Source organism: Telmatherina bonti, assembly GCF_933228915.1.
Source record: "Telmatherina bonti genome assembly, chromosome: 12".
Lineage (NCBI taxonomy): Eukaryota > Metazoa > Chordata > Actinopteri > Atheriniformes > Telmatherinidae > Telmatherina > Telmatherina bonti.
The window spans coordinates 29,799,553-29,818,106 of record NC_136610.1 but is presented as its reverse complement, the minus strand read 5'-3'; the positions used below and the strand labels follow the sequence as shown (position 1 = coordinate 29,818,106).

The window sequence follows — 18,554 nt, the reverse complement described above, 5'->3', positions numbered from 1 at the left end:
TGTTGTGTATCAGTCAATAAATACAAACATTTGGTGTTTTGCATGAACATAACGTGATACGTTTTGAATAATCTGATAAGCTTCACTCAGCTGTGGTGTTTCAGACATCAGCCACCCGGGTTCAACACATAAGCGTCTACACGTGCTGCAATCTGCATGTCAGCAATGTTAGCGTGTCCTCTGTCACTGTCACTCACATTCCACTCAGTCTTTTCTGTCACATGCAGTCAGCATCTTCTGACTGAGGCAACAGACTGTCAGAACCCCTAGAAATGAGCCATTTATCATCATTTTATTATCAAACAGGCGGCACCTTTCTCCTTGGGATTTTGTGATTGTTTAGTTAGTGCCAACTTTTGAATGTTGGATATTTATTTTATTAGTACATTTACTACATGAATTCAGGGTCACAGTATACTTTAAATCACATTTATAGACAATTTAAGTCATTCAAATGAGTGTTTTACCTCACCCTTCTGAGAATGTCAAGCTGATTTTATCCTCTTCTCTCCATCTTGCACACAGTGACTTTCAAAGAAACTAAACTTTCTTATGGAAGCCTTCTTTTTTTTCTTTTCATTTGTTGTTTTAAATAACAGAAAATATTCATTGCCTCCATTATGAAGGCCCCAGATTGACGTGTTTGGTCTGGATTTAGGCTCAAACTGTTGTCTGGGAGACAGCTGCCTGCTCGAAAAACCTTTTTTCTTTTCTTTTCTTTTTTCATAAAGAAAATAAATACTTCATTTCTGGACAATTTGGACATTTACCTTTCTCCAATTATATAACTCTCCAAGGGTAGCTTATAAACTACACTGTTTTGTGAACAACTGCACACTTGAGCTCTCCAACACTTTTATCAAGGAAAAAAAAAAAAAACAACAAAACAAAAACAGGTGATTAAATATTTACTCTACAGACACATCTACATCTGGCACCACACAATGGCACACAATATTCATATCTGCATGTTTTATATTAACTCTGGTCCCGAGTGCTGCAGAGACCTCCAAAGATCAAGCCTGTACATGGACTATACTTACCAGATAAGCTTGATGACTGTGTTTTGAGTCGCTGGAAACACTGACAGAATAAATCACCGGCCCTGGGCATCTTTAAAAACAAAAGGCAGATTACATCTGGCAGATTTGTGTTGGATCCTTTTCCCTCTAAACACATAATATTCAGAATCTTATCACATGAAAATGATAAAAAACGAAGGACCCAGAAGTGTTCTTAATGTTGTCAGTGCCTTTGTGTAGAAAAATATATTTTTTTTTAATCGACCCAGTGTTTTTCTCTCACAGCACCATGGTAACTAATATAGTGGCAGCTCCAGGATGTAGCAAAAAAACATAAATACAACTGGCCTCTGTAGATCAGTTTCACAATGTAACTATATAAGAGCCTAAATGCTGTCGAGAGATTCAATCGGTCATTTTAACATCTTTATTTATGACACTTTTCCTTTGCCTTCCAGGTTAATTTAAGGGAAACTGTAGATTTTCAAGCCTGACAAAAATTCTCCAAAGAGGGAGGGCAGGGACATAAAGATTAAAAGCTTAAAAAGACTGCAATGATGTATAATTTTCCTTCAGGGATTAATAAAGTATTTTTCATTTTATAATGAGAAGAGGATAGATGTACAATTAAGTAAATTATTAACATATTAGTACGGCCATATTTCCAAGAAAAGGAGGGGCACTGATTAAAATGTAAATACAGACAGAGTGCAATGATTTGCATGTCTCATAAATTAAATGATTATTTATTAATAACAAAACATGGAGAACATATGAAAAGTTGGCAGTGAGAAATCCTGAATTTGGCAGCAGCAATATTTCTCAAAAAAAAGCTGGAGCGCGGTAACTAACAGAGGGAAATCTAAGTAGCACTTTGGATGTGCAGTGACATTACCGAGTATGAAAAGAGCACCTTAGAGAGGCAGAGTCTCTCAGAAGGTGAGGGCAGAGATTAAGCAGTATCCAAAATGAAGAGCAATTCTAGAATAACATTGTAGGGATGAGAAAATTAAATTGAAATTGGGAATTTTTACTTCAAAATTTTAAAATTGATTTTTTGTTAAAAGATTGATTTTTTTTTTTCAAATAAAAATAATTTGTTATAGATTTTTTTGTCATTTTTATTATTTTTTTTACTGATCTTTTTACTTGTCTTCTTGGGCATTATAGCAGCTGAATGATGGTCTACTGTGTTGTTTTTTCCAAACTGAAATCAAGAAGAATGACGTGCAAAACAGTTTTGTACTTTTTTTTATTATTATTTTGGTATTTAGTCTATAAAAATCAGCAATATTAAGGAATTGTGAGAGTCACAATTTAAATCAAATCGGAACCCAAAAAAGTCCAAATCAAATTAAATCGGTACTAAAGCATATTTCCGCGGCCCTATAACATTGTGTGGTATAAAATTGTGGTGAATGAATACTTTATTTAACAGCACATATGGTAAAAAGTTGTGTTTTGAACAGAATATTCATATAAGACACTTTACTGTAACATTAAACAAAGGATTTTACTTCATGCTTCCTTAGACAGATAACCAGTTAGCTGGTTGCAGTATGAACCTTTTTCTGGCTTGTGGTACCTGTTTTAACCATCCAACCAACTAAGAATACTTTTTCCTATATTTGTAAGACTTCTTTTATATGCTTTCAATTTTAAATGACAAAAAAAGTAAAGTTAATCAAAACCAGTATTTCCAAATAACCAATTAAATTAGCAGTTGCCTAATAAGCTAGATACAACTGAGAAAATATACATCATAGAATTTCCATTAAAGCCAGCAAATAAACCACTGTTGGGTATGAGAAGTCTGCTTTTGTATGCCTGTTTTCTAATTCCCGTCGCATCAAACATTTCAGAGACTCCCGGCAGCATTGGCATTCAAGCTAACTGATCCTGAAAATATAAATTTGTTTTCTGGTGTCAAACAAACAATACATTTTCTGACTACTTGTGATCTGTTTTATAATTCATCGTTTCCTGCTACATTTGAGGGAGGTGAGGTTGTGACTGCTATGCAACAGCCACACTGAGTGCAAAGATGGGGGGAGGTGACATAAGAAAAAGCTAAAAGCATATAAAGAAGAGGAATGGGGGGAGTGGGAAAAGGAGAAAGAGGGTAGAGTGACTCATAAATCAACAAGAGGTGAGACTGCTGAATCAGGGTTGATTGTGCCTGGGAGAGACAATAAAGCCTGTAATCATCTGTCTCTGCTGCACAGACCTGGCAATTATCTGCCCATACCTGACCACCAGAACAGAAAGGGCAGGATCCATCTGCCTTCACCCCATCACCCTGTACTGTTCCAGTTTTCAAGGGAGAATTTGTGTCAGGTAAAAAGATAATATTCCCAGTAGCAGACCTAAGGGTAGGGAGAACAGATGGCATAACTGAAGAAGACTTGGAGGAAAGAGTTTTTTTTTTTTTTGCTTTTTTGTTTTTTTCTGGTTAGGCATACGTGATGTTTGGGGGAAGGAGTGGTGATAGCTGTTTGGATCTTTTATCTCCCTCTACCTACACTTTACAGAGTGTTACCACACACATAAGGTAGCCTGTCAATAAAATTACTACAGATATAAGGAGAGTAGCCAATCATTAAGCTGGTATAACACAACCTACGGAAGCTCCATTTGCTTCCACTGCTGTTCCTTCATCATAATGTCTGCTTTCAAACAGCTGTCTCATATTGGCATTTAAGGTACAAATTTCCCTCCATTCCTCTTCAATAAATTTGAGGCTGAAGCATACGGACAATCCCTCTCTCACTGAAAGCACTGCAACAAGGCCTAAAAGCAATTTTTTTTTTCGCCAGTCTAATAACAGAGCCAAATGAATAGTGTGGCTGTAATTAATCTTTTCTATTGACTGAATAAAACCTCTTGGTGGAACTCAGCTGCTTTTCTTTTTTTTTTTTCTATGGCGTTGTGTTTTCCCTCCCTAATGGGAGATTTTGTTGAATAATTGCGAAGCTGCTTCCAGTGCTGTGGATGATCAATGCTTTTATCAAACACAAATTAAAAAGCAAAAAGGCACTCAAGAAAATAATACATTGCAACAGACGATTTGTGTTGCACATCCTGAGCAGAAGGTTGTCTGTAATTTACCAGTTTAATTCAATATTTACGTACAAAAAAAATGAACATAAAGTGGAGCAACAAGCTGCATGAAAGGCCGTGTTATACTTCTTTAGTTTTGTCTCTCTTGCTTACTTCATAATGCTGTACTTGTAGGTTCACTAAGCTTTTTTTTTTTAAAATATTCAATCTGTGTTTCCAACACTCAGATAGAACAATAATGAGAGCGTGTATATTAAACAAAAAATAATATTGTTACACTATGAAAAAAACAGATTCTGACAAAAAAAGGAAAAAAAAAACCCTCTAAGCTAATGTTGGACATCAACAAAGGAATACATTCAGAAAAAAAGTCCCCATGAAGCCAAGAACTACCAGCTAAAAACAGCTAAATGCTAAACAAACCCACATCAATCATCTGCAAGTGCAAAAATAGTAAGACAGACAGTCAATATATTTTGCTAAAAATGAAAGGAATTAGGCTTAAAATTTAAATAAACACTAATTTCTCAGTTTTAATTGATCTTATGGTGTAAAACATTTATGAAGGTAATAAGTATAAGATGCTTTTTAGAAAAGGATGAAACGGACCTGTTATAATCGTTTACTAGTAATGACACATGAGCACCGTTAAAGAGACGGGAGCTAATACTATTACTTGACACAAAGTGACAAGTACTTTCTTTATTTTCTTTCCTACTAAAGCTATAATGTAGGCTCTTTAATGTTGACATAATCACCTGTGATTCATTTGTAAACTGGAAAAGTGCCCGGATAGCACAGCTCATTTCCATCCATACTGCTATTTCCAGCCGATGTTGTAGTCCTACATTCTTTTTAAAAGGATCCACTATGAGATTCCTAGATAGACTGATAATGAATCCACAGTGTCTTGGCTATTTTGTGTTTTTTGTTGCATGTTTATATCTTTACTTGTTCTGTTGCAGTGATAAAAATTCCAAATTTTTCCTGTTCTGGATCGTGGTATCCAGAAATTTGCCATGATCCTGGACCCTGGAAAAAGCCTGTTGGGAACTTGTTTTTTTTTTTTTTTGACCAAGCACCCTGACATATTGTGAAAATGACCCTATCACGCTATGATAAAGAGCCCTTGAAAAGGTTTCTGGATCCACATGGTGATCCAGATCACTCCCAAATTATAATGGAGCCAAAGTCTAACCAGCATTCTCAGAAAAAAAAAAAAAAAAAAACTTAAAATCTGTCCAGTAGTTTTGTGCTAACAAACAGACAGAAAAACGACACGTCCACCACCTCGTTGGCAGAGGTATTACACTTAGCACATAAAGTAAGGGAATGAATATTTTGTATTTTATATTTTTGTTTTTTAGCTGCTTGTTTTGGTCGACTTTATTATTTCATCGCTGTCTCTATTTTCTTAGCAAAAGTTGTATTATTGTTGAAAAGTCTGTTTATACCTTTTTAAATAGTGGAATAAATGATAAGCAAAATACATTTATGTGATAAGCAGCAGAGTTGAGCATGAGGGGTTGTGTGTATGAAAAACCTTCCCAAACCTTCTAATCCACCAAACACTGATTTTCTTACTTTTAGTTTATTCAGATTTAAACCAGTAACTTACTTTCCGTCAGCTTGATTACTGGTTTATGGTTTTCCTTCATGAAAGAGCAGAGTAGTCATCGTCCAGTGTTTTTGGGAAAAAAAAAAACAAAAAAACAACAACACAAATACATAAATAAAATTACTCATAGAAAGAGTGAAATGTGTTGTTGGCTAGTTTTCTTTTTGCTTCATGGCTACAGAAAAGAAAATACACACTCTTGAAAACTATATTCCACTAACGCTCCTCTTGGTTTAGCCAGCAGTGAGTGTCCATATTGCCGGGGGAGCTGCACTACCTGATAAACGGAGGTAGAGGCTCTCTGACACACATCTGTCTGCTTGATGAGCCAAGTGTCAAAGCCCCCCAAAGTGTTGGATGGAGTGCATCAATAAACGACTTTAATCCCCTCCTGGGGCCAATGTCCTCCCACTAATAAGGGATCGTCTTACACCACTGGCAGTAGGGAGGGAGGTAGAAGTGGTTTGGCATGGGCCTCGGCACGCGGATGTGCTCTACGCTGGGAATTGTCTGTACACAGGTAACAGGCTGTAAATCACAAGCCCCTGCTGTTGCCTTAATTGCTGGACTGAATTGGTGTTTTGTTTCCTACTCCTTGTTTTCCCTCCCTCTCTTGCCCTATGTTGCCCTTTTATCTTTTTAAAGAACATGTCAGTTTGTCATCACTGCCTCTCCATCTCACTAACACCTCTTCACTTTTTGTATTCTAGGCTATTTTCCCCCGCTACCGCTTTGAATCCAATCCTGCCCCAGACAGTCTCACTTACCAGACAGAAGTGGAAAAGCAGAAGGATGGGGGCTGAGCTGTATTGGTTGTGCTGAAGGACATGTGGGTTGCTAGCATCCGCAGGGGAAGATGCAGTGAGTGTCCTAGTCAAAATGACCCTAATTAACCACATATTATCTGCAGGCTGTGTGGAGGATTAAGGCCCTCAGCTCTGGACCCTGCAGGCCTGGAGACCCATAGACAGAAGTCCTTTGCTCTGCATATTCTGCCTCCAAGTGAGACAGAGAGAGGCGGGGGCGTCAGGCTGGACCATAAAAAAAGGAACTGTGAGAGATAGCAGAGTGCATGCTGCAGAAGAGACAGGTGCCTTGAAGCATATCTGCAGGTCAGGACCTTTCTATAATGAACAAATAAAGAAGGAAAATACAAACTCTGCTTTGCAGAGCATGAGAGACACACTGTTGCTGGCACCCTCACAAAAAGGAAGCCATAATTTGGCTTTGCCTGTCATTTTGTGAACTCCTCTCCTGCCTTGGTGCTGTTTGAACAGACCGAAGTTACAGTAGGAAGAGAGGATTATTATTCGACTGAGAGATAATGAGCTCGTTTTCTCGTCTGACATTAGAAATCCAAGAAATGAATACGTTGCCATGTTGACAGGATGTCATATACACAGCTTCCACAATGCAATGCAATCCAAAAAGCTACACAGAACCCCCGTTGATGCAGCACAATAAGCGGCCCCCACAGGAAAACAGAGACTGATTTCTGTCGAAACCATTTTAGTTGTCACTGTGGCACGCCTCGTTCAAGATGAAACACGAGCCAGTGTCAACAACACCATTAAACAGAAGATGAACTGACACCAACTAGTAAACTGTTAGCAGGAAACAAAGCTTATTGCTCACAGTGCATGTCTGCTTTGAGTGTGATGTGTTCTTACAATTGTAAAGCACTGCTGGGTGAATATATTTCACATTTACATAACAAGAAATGATTGTATAAAGAGTGAAGTGTTGAAAGTTGAGGCGTTTATAAGGCTTTCATGGAGAATTACAGTGTAAATGTGTCCTTTGCTCGAGCTAGTCGTGGTTCCACGCTGTAATTGAAGCTACGTCAACCTCGACTCGAGGCTTGCACTTTAACTTACCTCGGTCAGTGTCGTAGAGGTAGACAAACTTCTGCCATTTGTAGTGGGAGAGCAGGCTGAGGACTGCACCCCGGAGGGCGGGTCGCATCTGGATGACAAACTGCACCTCATTATCGGTGGGGTAACTGGGCGTGACAAAGGAGGTGTGCAGAGCGCCACAGAAGGAGGTCAAGGTGTTCATGGACTTCTTGTCGTAGAATCCGAAGATGGCGTACACCCCACGGGAGAACTGAGAGCAAACTGCAGGGACAGCAGAGCGCAAGACGTGAGTGTTACGACAGCCATCAGCATGTGTGTGTTTTAAAAGTGTGAGCCTCATCAAATAAGGGAGTAATAGTTCATCATCTGGCAAACCACCAACAGAGAATCACGGGTTTGCGTGGCTCTAAATGATCCTTTGAGCATTTGATGAATCACTGACAACATATGTTGGAAATGAAATAAATGGAATTCAACGAGTGGTTCTACAACATGGCTCCATGATGCATTCATCACTGACATTTTCAGCAATTTTCCGTTTAATTTTCATCTTAATTTGAATATTAGAAAAAAAAAAAAAGATGGCTTGAAACACATGGGCTGTTGTAGTTTTTATGAAGTGGATATAGTACCATTCAAAAGTATGTACACACTTACCCTTTACGTTTAATGGGAGAGTGCATCCAGACTTCGGACTGGGACTGTGCAGTCTAATGAAAGACTCCAATCTTTGCGGTTACTGTTATTACTCCCATTCAGCATCAGTTATTAGTGACTATCATTTTACCTTAAAAAGTTGCAGCAACATAAACAGCTTTACAAATAATCGTTTGTAGCTCCCAATAATGTTACTCATCCCCTTGTGATCGCAATACAAACCCCCTTTTCTCCCTGTATTGACTCATTTCACCCTGGAGGTCCCTGTTCTGAGCCCAGGCCATATCTGTTATTAAAACTCACCCCCAATCATTTTTATTAGTCTGTGGAGCATGGCGCACTCAGCAGAGAGCTCACTTAGTGCTACTAACCAAAATGAATGTACTGTTTCTTGAACATCCAGTCTTTTTCAATTTAATCCCATTTTATTTATGGAGCACCAATTCAAAGAGCAGCCCATCAATTCCCTGAGAGCAAGCACGAGGCAACGATGGTGAGAAGAAAAAAAAAAACAACAAAAAAAAAAAACTTCCTTTAAACTGGAGAAAACTTAAAGAACCAGGAAACGAGCAGATTTGTCGTGGCTCAAAATCTTCCGGTGAGTGCTCGAATCAAAGAACGCACCATGCAGTTCAATATTCTACGTTTTGACAACATAATTGCGGTACAGTTAAGGGAAAAAAGAAACACACTAAAAATGAATAAAGTCAAATCTTATTAAGTGTTATGTCATGAAGCCTCTGATGGTAACTTACATTATGCACAGAATTACCTGTAAAAAAAAAAAAGCCACTTAATTTTTTTTTTTTTTTCATGAGTATAGAAGAAAATTGGTTTTATAGAAAAATGTTTATGTCATAACATACTGTGAATCAGGCTATGAGTAATATAGAAACAAACCATGAGGTAAGCAACGAGTCACATATACTCAATGTATCCTAAGTTGCTTGATATGAAATATCAACATAATGTTTTATCTACATGCAATTTTCTTGGTGGTTTTGCTTCCCTTTCTCCCTCCTAATGCCCATCAAACAGCAGACAGCCCACTCCCCCACCCATCAAGAAATCTGTCCTACATACACTTGTCTCGTTGTATCAGGACACACAGGAAAAAAGCCCTGACGGAGCCAAAAAGTGCACGCGCTGAGCAAGTTTAAAGCGTTCAGAGACAGAAGTTGAATGCGAGATGGACGACTCGGTTCAGAAGAAAAACAGCACAGCATCTGTCATCTGGCAGTGGTCCGTGTTTCACAAGGATGATGTTAAGCAAAAGTTATCAGCCAAATATGCCATAAAAATCCTTTTGTTGGTGGTATCCACTCTAGATGGCCATGCCTTCACCTCCATTGAAATAAATGTGATATAAAGCAGATGCAAAGTGAATATTCAGGTACATTGCATGCCAAATTTAACTTCACTTGGAAATTTCCCTTATATCAGTTTAGTTAAGGATTTGCTTTTATTTTTGCCCTCAATAATGATGAAATTAGCGTTTTGGGGGAGATTTAAAAATAGTGATGTATGTATGTATATATATATATATATATATATATATATATATATATATATATATATATATATATATATATATATATATATATATATATATATATATATTTATCACAGAATGAATGTTAAGCAGTTTGGTTTTACATATATATATATATATATATATATATATATATATATATATATTCATATATATTCATTCATCCGGGTCTGTGTGTATTTATTCACTAATGCAGCATGCACATGAAGATAGCCTCCATTCCAGCAGGAGAAAAGGATCTGATGATAGAGGCTCACAAATAGAGGCAGTGCTGCGTGAGTGTGTTTGCACCGGCAGAAAAGGCAGCCAAAGGATAGAAACGTCACGCCATTCACCGAGGGCCTCCTGCTACCACTAGGAGCTCCCACCAGTTATCGCTCTGCTCCCTCATCCAAAGTGAACGACTCACTGCAGCATTCACAGCAGCTGTGAGCGCCACTGCTGCCTGTCCTCGCTTCAGCTGACTCTCACTGAAAAAAACAGAGCTGAAAAAGACAACTCTTTCTGCCTCTGCTAAAAGTGAACACAGTTTTTTTCCCCAGTGACCAAATACAAATGTTTCTGTTGATGCTCCAATGCCAGCTGAAACCATACAACTTTTTTTTTTAATTTCAAATATCAACTAAGATGTTAACATTCTAAACTAAAATGAAGAACTGTATTCCCACATTTAAGACAGAAGAAAGTAAACTTCTCAAGGAGGAAGATAAAACCTGTCTTGTCTTCACCATCAATATTGCAGCCTATTGAAAAAAAAACACATCAAGAATTTAACATCCACTATATATTATTATTATTATTATTATTATTATTATTATTATTATTATTATTATTATTATTATTATTATTATTATTATTATTAATAACAACAACAACAATAATAATAATAATAATAATAATAATAATAATAATAATAATAATAATTTTATAATTATTAATATTATTATTATTAGTCCACATATTCATCTTCATTTCCTCAGACACAAAGCATGATTTGTAAACCCATCATGTACTCCACTGGCACAGTATAAAATGTGATGCTAATACAACTTCCATTAAGTCAGAAAGCATCAAGGTGGAAACCAGTATCAGCAGCTACAGGTGTGTTTTCCTTTCCTAGCCTATCATAAACGGCTGTTCACAAATTCTGATTGACTCGCAAGTGTTCCCGCTGGGTAATCAAGCATTCTCAACATCCGTAAACACTTTGAATGTTCCAGCACGACGGCTGGTTGACATGAGGACGGTTCTATCAAATCTTTTGTAATCACTGTGTCAAATATTTGTTCCGGATTGGCTGATGGATATCCACTCAAGTCGCATGAGATACATGAAATGTAGCTTTGGCTCTTGCTTTAAATAAGGGGTGTTAGTATCCTCTGAGCTGAAAACAATCCATCACCGGCATGACAGTTTGTATTTTGTGCCTCCATCCTAATCAAGCATGCAATCACGCACACACACACACACACACAGATGCTAACACACAAAAGAGTCTTGTTCTCTCTTTTTTATTTATTTTCTCTTTCTTATTTTTACACCCATGAGACTTCATCTGTCTTTGTGAATGTGTGTACAAGCCTCTCTGATGCTCAAAGGACAACATGGCAGCGCTCACGTATTTGGCTCTTAAGCACAATTGCTGCGTGAATGAGAGATCTAGTCACTGGTGGGATTTGCATCATCCGCTTTAATTCTATTCCCTCCCTATCTGTGTCTGTACAGGCACCTTTTCTACGGTATAGGCATCCCTTCACAGTCACAAACACACACGCACACATATAAGCCGGCACACATACCAGTACACACACACACACACACACACACACACACATACGAGAGGTCCCTGATAAGTGAATCAACAGATGGACAGCAGTATTGTGGATGCTGCAGGGTGAGTGGTGCAATCTCCCACAATGAATGAGAGCCAGTAGGAGTTTCAGCCCTTGTCAAGGCCCAGTTTCCTCTGCACTCTTTCTTAATTTGGGCCAGCACTGACACAAGACCTGTCCCAGGGGGGCTGATCCCCGAGCCTCTTCTTCTCTGCTGTCCTCTGCTCGAGCAAAATCCAAACTTTAATACCACGTATGTCTGACATATGTCTGTACCATCCCTTCTCAAATCCTTTTCATTCTTGATTTTAAAAATTCTTTTACTCTTTTTGACCCCTGTTAAAGAAACAATAGATGTGTTTCTATTACATCTAGAATGGCACGAAAACTAAATAATGCAATTTAAAACCGCTAATCGAAACACCTACCTACCTACCAATTCGTAAAAAGACTCAAATATTGCGAAAAAGTTTTTACGCGCTCATGAGGTGGTTTTTCAAGCAATTCGAAATAGAAACATCATAAAAGTGTAATGGAAACACCTTTTGCATTTACGTGTCCCCAGATGTGACATAGGGGGTCATGAGCAGCTTATTTCTGGTAAAGGTGGCGCGGTGTGGAACAAACAACAGCAAATTTCAGATTTTTAGAGAAGAAAATGAGGGTGAAATACTTTGAAAAGCCGTAGCAAATTCTCTGCAGGAAGTAGACAATCCCAAAAGAACGCTACGTGGCTACCTGGCATAAGCTGCAATTTTCATAAAATCTCGCGAGAGCAACGAGATTTTATGAGACTTGAGGTAGATGCACTACACACTGTTCAATGGAAACACCCGCAAATCACAATCATTGTTTGTCGAAACTTACAAATATTGCTTTTATTTTGCAAAAAAAAAAAAATGTAATGCAAATGCAGCTTATGTCTTTGCAAAGTCCACCACCTTAGTGCTGTGGAAAGCTTTTCTCACCCCCCGCCCCACCACAACCACGGCCAATTGACAGCAGGCGTGGTCAGTTGGCGGCCGCCACCTCCCACCACCCCATAGGCAGAAACCTTGGAGAAACACTGATGATGTTCCAAACAAGGAATGAAGTGTTCTCTTTTGGGGGCGCATTCTGGTCACTCTCCCTTCACCACATCTGCCAACATCCCAACTTCTTTTGCTTTAAGTGTACATTATCCTGTCCTCATTGTCTCCTCCTGCACCTCTTTCTTCTCCAAAGTCGATCCTCATATCGTCATGATGTGTAGTTTGTGTTGTCTTTTTATTTCTGGTTTCCTGTTTTATTTTGTAGTTTTCCTTGTTTAGCTCTCTTGTGTCTTGTTTCCTGTTTTGCCCACCGTTCATTAGTTCACCTGGTTTCATTTAGTCCTTTTAATACACTCGTGTCTTGATCTGTTTCTGTGTGAAAATACATTTTAAGTTCTCCTTTGCCTGTTTGTAGTTCTTCCCCTTGTTTCTTTGTTAATTAAAGACAATTCTCTGCAAATCCTCTGTCTCCTGCATCTCCATCCTGTATCTGGGTCTACATCACCACCACAACAATGAGCATTATTTATGGCATCTTACAGCTGGCTAAAGGTTAATTACATGTATACATGACCCTGCAGACCCAGCCAGGGTTAGTGTAAAACTACATACAAGTAATGGAAGCAGTGGTATTGATTTTCAGTGAAGTGCCTTAAGCTGAGCTGATCAGAAGTGTCTTTTTTTTTCTCACTTTTAATCGTCACTGGTTCATTTCTGTTAAAGGCCATTCAGCATTGCTACCTTGCGGTTGCAAGTTTGAGCCTAGAAATTGCATACAATTACATCATATGTAGTATGCTGTGTAATATATATATATATGTAAATATATATACATATATATATATATATATATATATATATATATATATATATATATATATATATATATATATATATATATATATATATATTTATTTATTTTTTTTTTTTTTTTTTTTTTTTTAGATTTTTACTTTCTTTATTCTGACAATTTTTGTTAATTGTGCTGTAATTTTTGGAAGTATGTTGATAACAATGTTTGGCATGCACGGTGGCGCCTTACAGAAGAAGGAAGAAGGTTGCTGGTTTGAGTCTTGGCTGTGGCTCTACACTGGTTTCCTCCCACCTACAATACATGCATATAAGGCTAATTAGAACACTTATTACATCTCTTCCACTTTGGATAAAAACATCTCCCATATGACTGTAGATTAGAACTAAATATTTAGCTTGAATTAAATATTAAGATTGACCGATGAAATCTTTCTTAGTTTTTCTGCCTTCCTTTTTATTTCTTCTGATTTGCAGTATACAGAATGATCTGGGGTCGCAGCATCTGGGCAGATATTATAACACCTGTCAGGTACAGCAAAAATGTGTGTTTACTTGGAGTTGAATCCCTATTTACAATGACGTGATGAGTTGTGTTTAATGGCATTTGTAAAACAATTAGAAAAGTACATTTTATTTATTTAGTTACTGTCCCTAACTTTCTAATGTCATAGGATTGTTGTGCTGCATTTGATGTCAGCTGGGAACTCTCAGCTTTTAATTTCCAACAATAGAAAATTAAAAAAAACAAAAAAACACAAAATGTTAGATTTTCTTAGTGGTTACACTGATGAAGTCTCAAAAGAGTGAAGAAACACTCTTTCTGAGATGTAATTCTATACAAATATGAGCCACTCCTCAGTTATTGTCAGAAAATAAAAATGTTATGTGTTATACTCAAACACAACAATGGTTCATCTCTGGAGTTAGGAACCTTTTGTGTCTTTGAATGACTTATTGGCTTTTGTTGTGTTGTTTAATGGAGGAAATATAAATACATTTCTCTGAAAACAGACAAGTAAAGAACTAAAAATGAATAAAAAAGCAAGCAGACAAAGTTTGGAAGAAAGCCTATCACTATTGCTCAAGATCACTTTGCAAGATTACAAGACATTCTGGTTGCTTCATGACAATACTCTAAATTAAATATGGCCTTAATTTATATTAAAAGAGAGAAAGGGCCAAGTTTGAGAGGCCCGGTTTCCAAATTCAAGTATGTCCTCAAAGTCCCAGATTCAGGTCGCTGATTAAATCTTAATGTTTGGAGTTTACTGCTTTTCTGTGTTCACGTGCTGGTTGGGTTAATGCTGCAGTAATTCCTGGAAGCAAAGCACTATCTCCAGTTTTTGACATAATATAGTCTGATTTCCCAAAAGCAGTCATGATGTTCTGCAAAACGTTTGACTTAGCAGACTTTGTGTTTTTCTTGGCCTGAATCAAAATACTTTATCAGCCCAAATATAAATGCTTTTCTCCTCTTACACTACATTCCAACGGACCTCCTTTGTATTTCTGGTAAAGGTAATTTATATAATACTTTGGTGAAAGATAATGTTACAGTATTCCTTCCATCCTGCACAACAGCAATGCTTCTGCTCAGGGTAAAACAAATTAAATACATATTCTAATCAATAGAAAAAATCAGTATTTAGGCCTCAGGGTGTAAACATAAATTCTATAAAGTGCTGTGAGGAAAAAAATGACAACTAATTAGTTGGCTTTGCTGGTGCTACATGAGAAAAAGAGAAGTGCTGACTCTTATCAGTAAGAGCAGGAAACACCTGTGTAGAGCAAGTCGTTTTACTTTTATTTTATTACTATTATCCTAATTATTTTCTTAAATCTTTTTGGCACATTCAAACCTTCTAATTAATCAAAGTATGTATTGTAGACTGTAGTAATTTGCTACCTCCCTAATTTGCAAGACACGTATTCACTTTCTGGAAAGAATAATATAATCCATGTTTTTACATTTTAGAAGGTAAATAAAAAAAGGATAAAGTGAATTCATATCATCAATTAATAACATGAAACTTCTTATTTTGCTAATAGAAGTGTTAAAACATAGCGGAGTCAGAAGACAAAATCAATGTGACGAAGTAAAACTTTCTTTTCTAGAAAAATAGACGATCAACGAATACACGATCAACTTAACCCTCTGACTTGATCCTCTTAAGCCTCCGCACCACCTTGTTCTGCATGAATTATTTCAGTTCAACAAACAAAAAGTCATGCTTTTCTTAACTTTTTTTTTTTTTTTTAAATCCTTTTGGCTTTCCATTTACATAGTATGTTTGTACGTCTTAAATATTGTCAATAATATATAACATATAGCAAAGTACTATGTTATATATTTTTATGACTTCCATAAATTTTTATAGCATAGTATTTTGCCACATATATAAGTACAATATTATATATATATATATATATATATATATATATATATATATATATATATATATATATATATATATATATATATATATATATATATTTATATATATATATATATATATTTATATATATATTTATATATATATATATATATATTTATATATATATATATATATATATATATAGTTGTATGACTGCATTTGCCTCAGCAATACAGAAAAAGGAAATGATTTAACTATAGAGTGGCTTTATAAATGTGGCAAAATATTATGTGACTATGTTGTAAATCTTTGTGGAAATATACATAATATCTAGTGTAGTAGATAATTAGCATGGAAGGGATAAAGAAAGTACATTAATGTGTAATATATATATATATATATATATATATATATATATATATATATATATATATATATATATATATATATAAATGTGTGTGTGTGTGTGTGTGTGTGTGTACATTTCTTTATTTTATTGTATCAACATCTCTATGGTATGTAATGGTATGTAACAGTGACCGGGCAAAAAAAGAACAATATTTCTGGAATATTACACATATAGAAAGTTCTGGATTATCCTACTGAAGCTCGAAAGCTCAACAGAGCCCCGCTCTGTATAGTATGAATTCTACTTTCTATACCAAAGTACATTTCTATGCAGTCCTGATTTCATCCTCCTTCACTACCTCACTGTCTCTCTCCGCTTCCCTCTCTTTTATCCTCACCACTCTATTTAACTTCTTCTTTTGTTGCTTGCTTTTTCACCTCAGCCATCTGGTCATCCCCCAAAGCACACATCCTCTTCAAGCAAAGCAGTATTTCTCTTCACCTGAGTGCCTCTCACTTTCCCCTCTCCAACTGTTTCGCCCGTAATTCCGGCCCGTTCCGTCAGTGAATCACAGGCTGCTGTTGGACTTTGGGAGAAACAAAGAACGCAGGGTGTGGTCTGGAGCAGAGCTGCTGTAAAGAAATCCTCTGCCCTCAGCTTCATCGCCTTGTAATCAAATAAAAATGAAATAAATGTTTTGCTCCACGTGGAAATAAAGGCGGCTAAACCTGTCTGACTCTGAAGAAATAATGCATCAGTATTAATATGATTCTGGGAGCAGCATGGAATTTCAATAATGTTAATTTACTTAAGCCAGAAAACCACATGCGTGCAGGTAGTTATTGTGGAAGCTTGTGTATGACTGAGTGGCAAAAAACACAACACATAACTCTCTCTCATCTGCTCCCTCTATTTTCATCTTCCTCAATTCCATTTGGTCTTTCCCTTTTTATTTCCCTGTCTCTGTAGCTAACTGTGCCTCTTCCTCCAACCACCCCACTCTCACCCCGCTCCCTCCCACTGCTGCTGCAGGGAACCATGCATCCCATCTCCAGTTCACTGGTCAAACACACAGTGTGCCGCCCTCATTCCCTTCTATAATCAGGACAGCCGGCAGTGCTACAGGGATGTTACATTTCCAACGCAGCACTTGAGATGGCCGGCCCGGAATGCCAGTAGAGAGGAATATGTCTCATCCTGCAGCCAGGCTCGGCTAATTCCTTAAATAAAATAAAGGAAAACAAGAAGTTTTCTGCACTCAGAACATTTAGGCACCATGCTCTTTTGTGGCCTGTGAGCCAGAGTCCTGCATAGCCTTCGGGACATCGGCAGGGAAAAAGTAAATGTCAACGATGATTGTATCTCTTTAGCAGTTTTCCTCGCCTTTGTCACAAAAGCCACATTCTCAGCTCAGATTTCTCTCTTCCAAACCACTTGTCCTCCATTTCCTGACTTAGTTTTTGTCTCTTTCTTCCCTCTGGTTCTCCTTACTGCTATTGCTGGTACCACCACCCCCCCTCCCTTCTCCAACCGTCTCATCCCACTCGCTTACATCAGGACCGGTCGTCCCTGTTCTGAACTGAAGAAGGAACGCTGTCACAAGGAGATATCTTGTGAGTGCCCAGGGGGATCGCATCAACTCTTGTCATACAGAGATGTGAAGTGTTTCAAACTGTTAACTCAAATGGCAGACCCAGATTCAAGAACCACTCGACTGCTGTGGTGCCGCGAGACGATACAGGGAAGCTGCTACAAGTCCTGCGGAATCAACTTCTAAAACGTGTTTATACTTCAAATTATTTGCTTGATTTAATTACACGAGTTTACACAAAAACACGCATGTGCATGCTTATAGCATAAAATGTAGTATTCAGCGTTAGAGTGTGCCTGCATTTTAACATTAAACAATTTTACCAAATGTTAATTGGAATTATGTGGCATAATCATGGTTGCGTTTAAATAAGAAAAAAAACAAAAAAAACAGCATTTTGAAAAGCAGCCCTGAGGGTTAAACTCTGCAACAAGACGAAGCACATGTAAATGTCACAGCCTCAGAAGTAGAAAAATAACAGAAAAAAAAAGAATGATGTTATTGAAATGTGAATTTATGCATGGAGATATAGTCCTGAAACCTGCAAATGGCAGCGAACAACAATACTGCACAAGCAGAATGCAGAATGGAGGAAAATGGCTGCATAGCGAACGTTGCAACATACTTAACCAGGTACCTTTGAAAATGCACGTGAAATTTCCTGCAAAGCAGCTATGTCACAGGTGATCACATCTAAAATTCACTTGATTTCACAGAATTTTTCTAACTGAACTCTGAATTTGTCATTTGCTCCATGTTCAAACAGTCAGGTTGAGAAATCCCACTGCTCAGTGTCTC

At 37.3% G+C, this 18,554-nt stretch overlaps 1 protein-coding gene across 2 annotated transcripts in view; it reads right to left on the bottom strand.

The window, feature by feature from the left end:
* Positions 1–18,554, bottom strand: part of gria3b (glutamate receptor, ionotropic, AMPA 3b) — a gene marked incomplete at both ends in the record, with an annotated part of 97,526 nt that overhangs the window by 60,654 nt on the left and 18,318 nt on the right. For both annotated transcript variants that reach the window (XM_079250460.1, XM_079250461.1), the window contains one exon: positions 7,578–7,817. In XM_079250460.1, the coding sequence (XP_079106586.1) occupies positions 7,578–7,817 (240 nt within the window). The remainder of the gene's footprint in view (positions 1–7,577; positions 7,818–18,554) is intronic.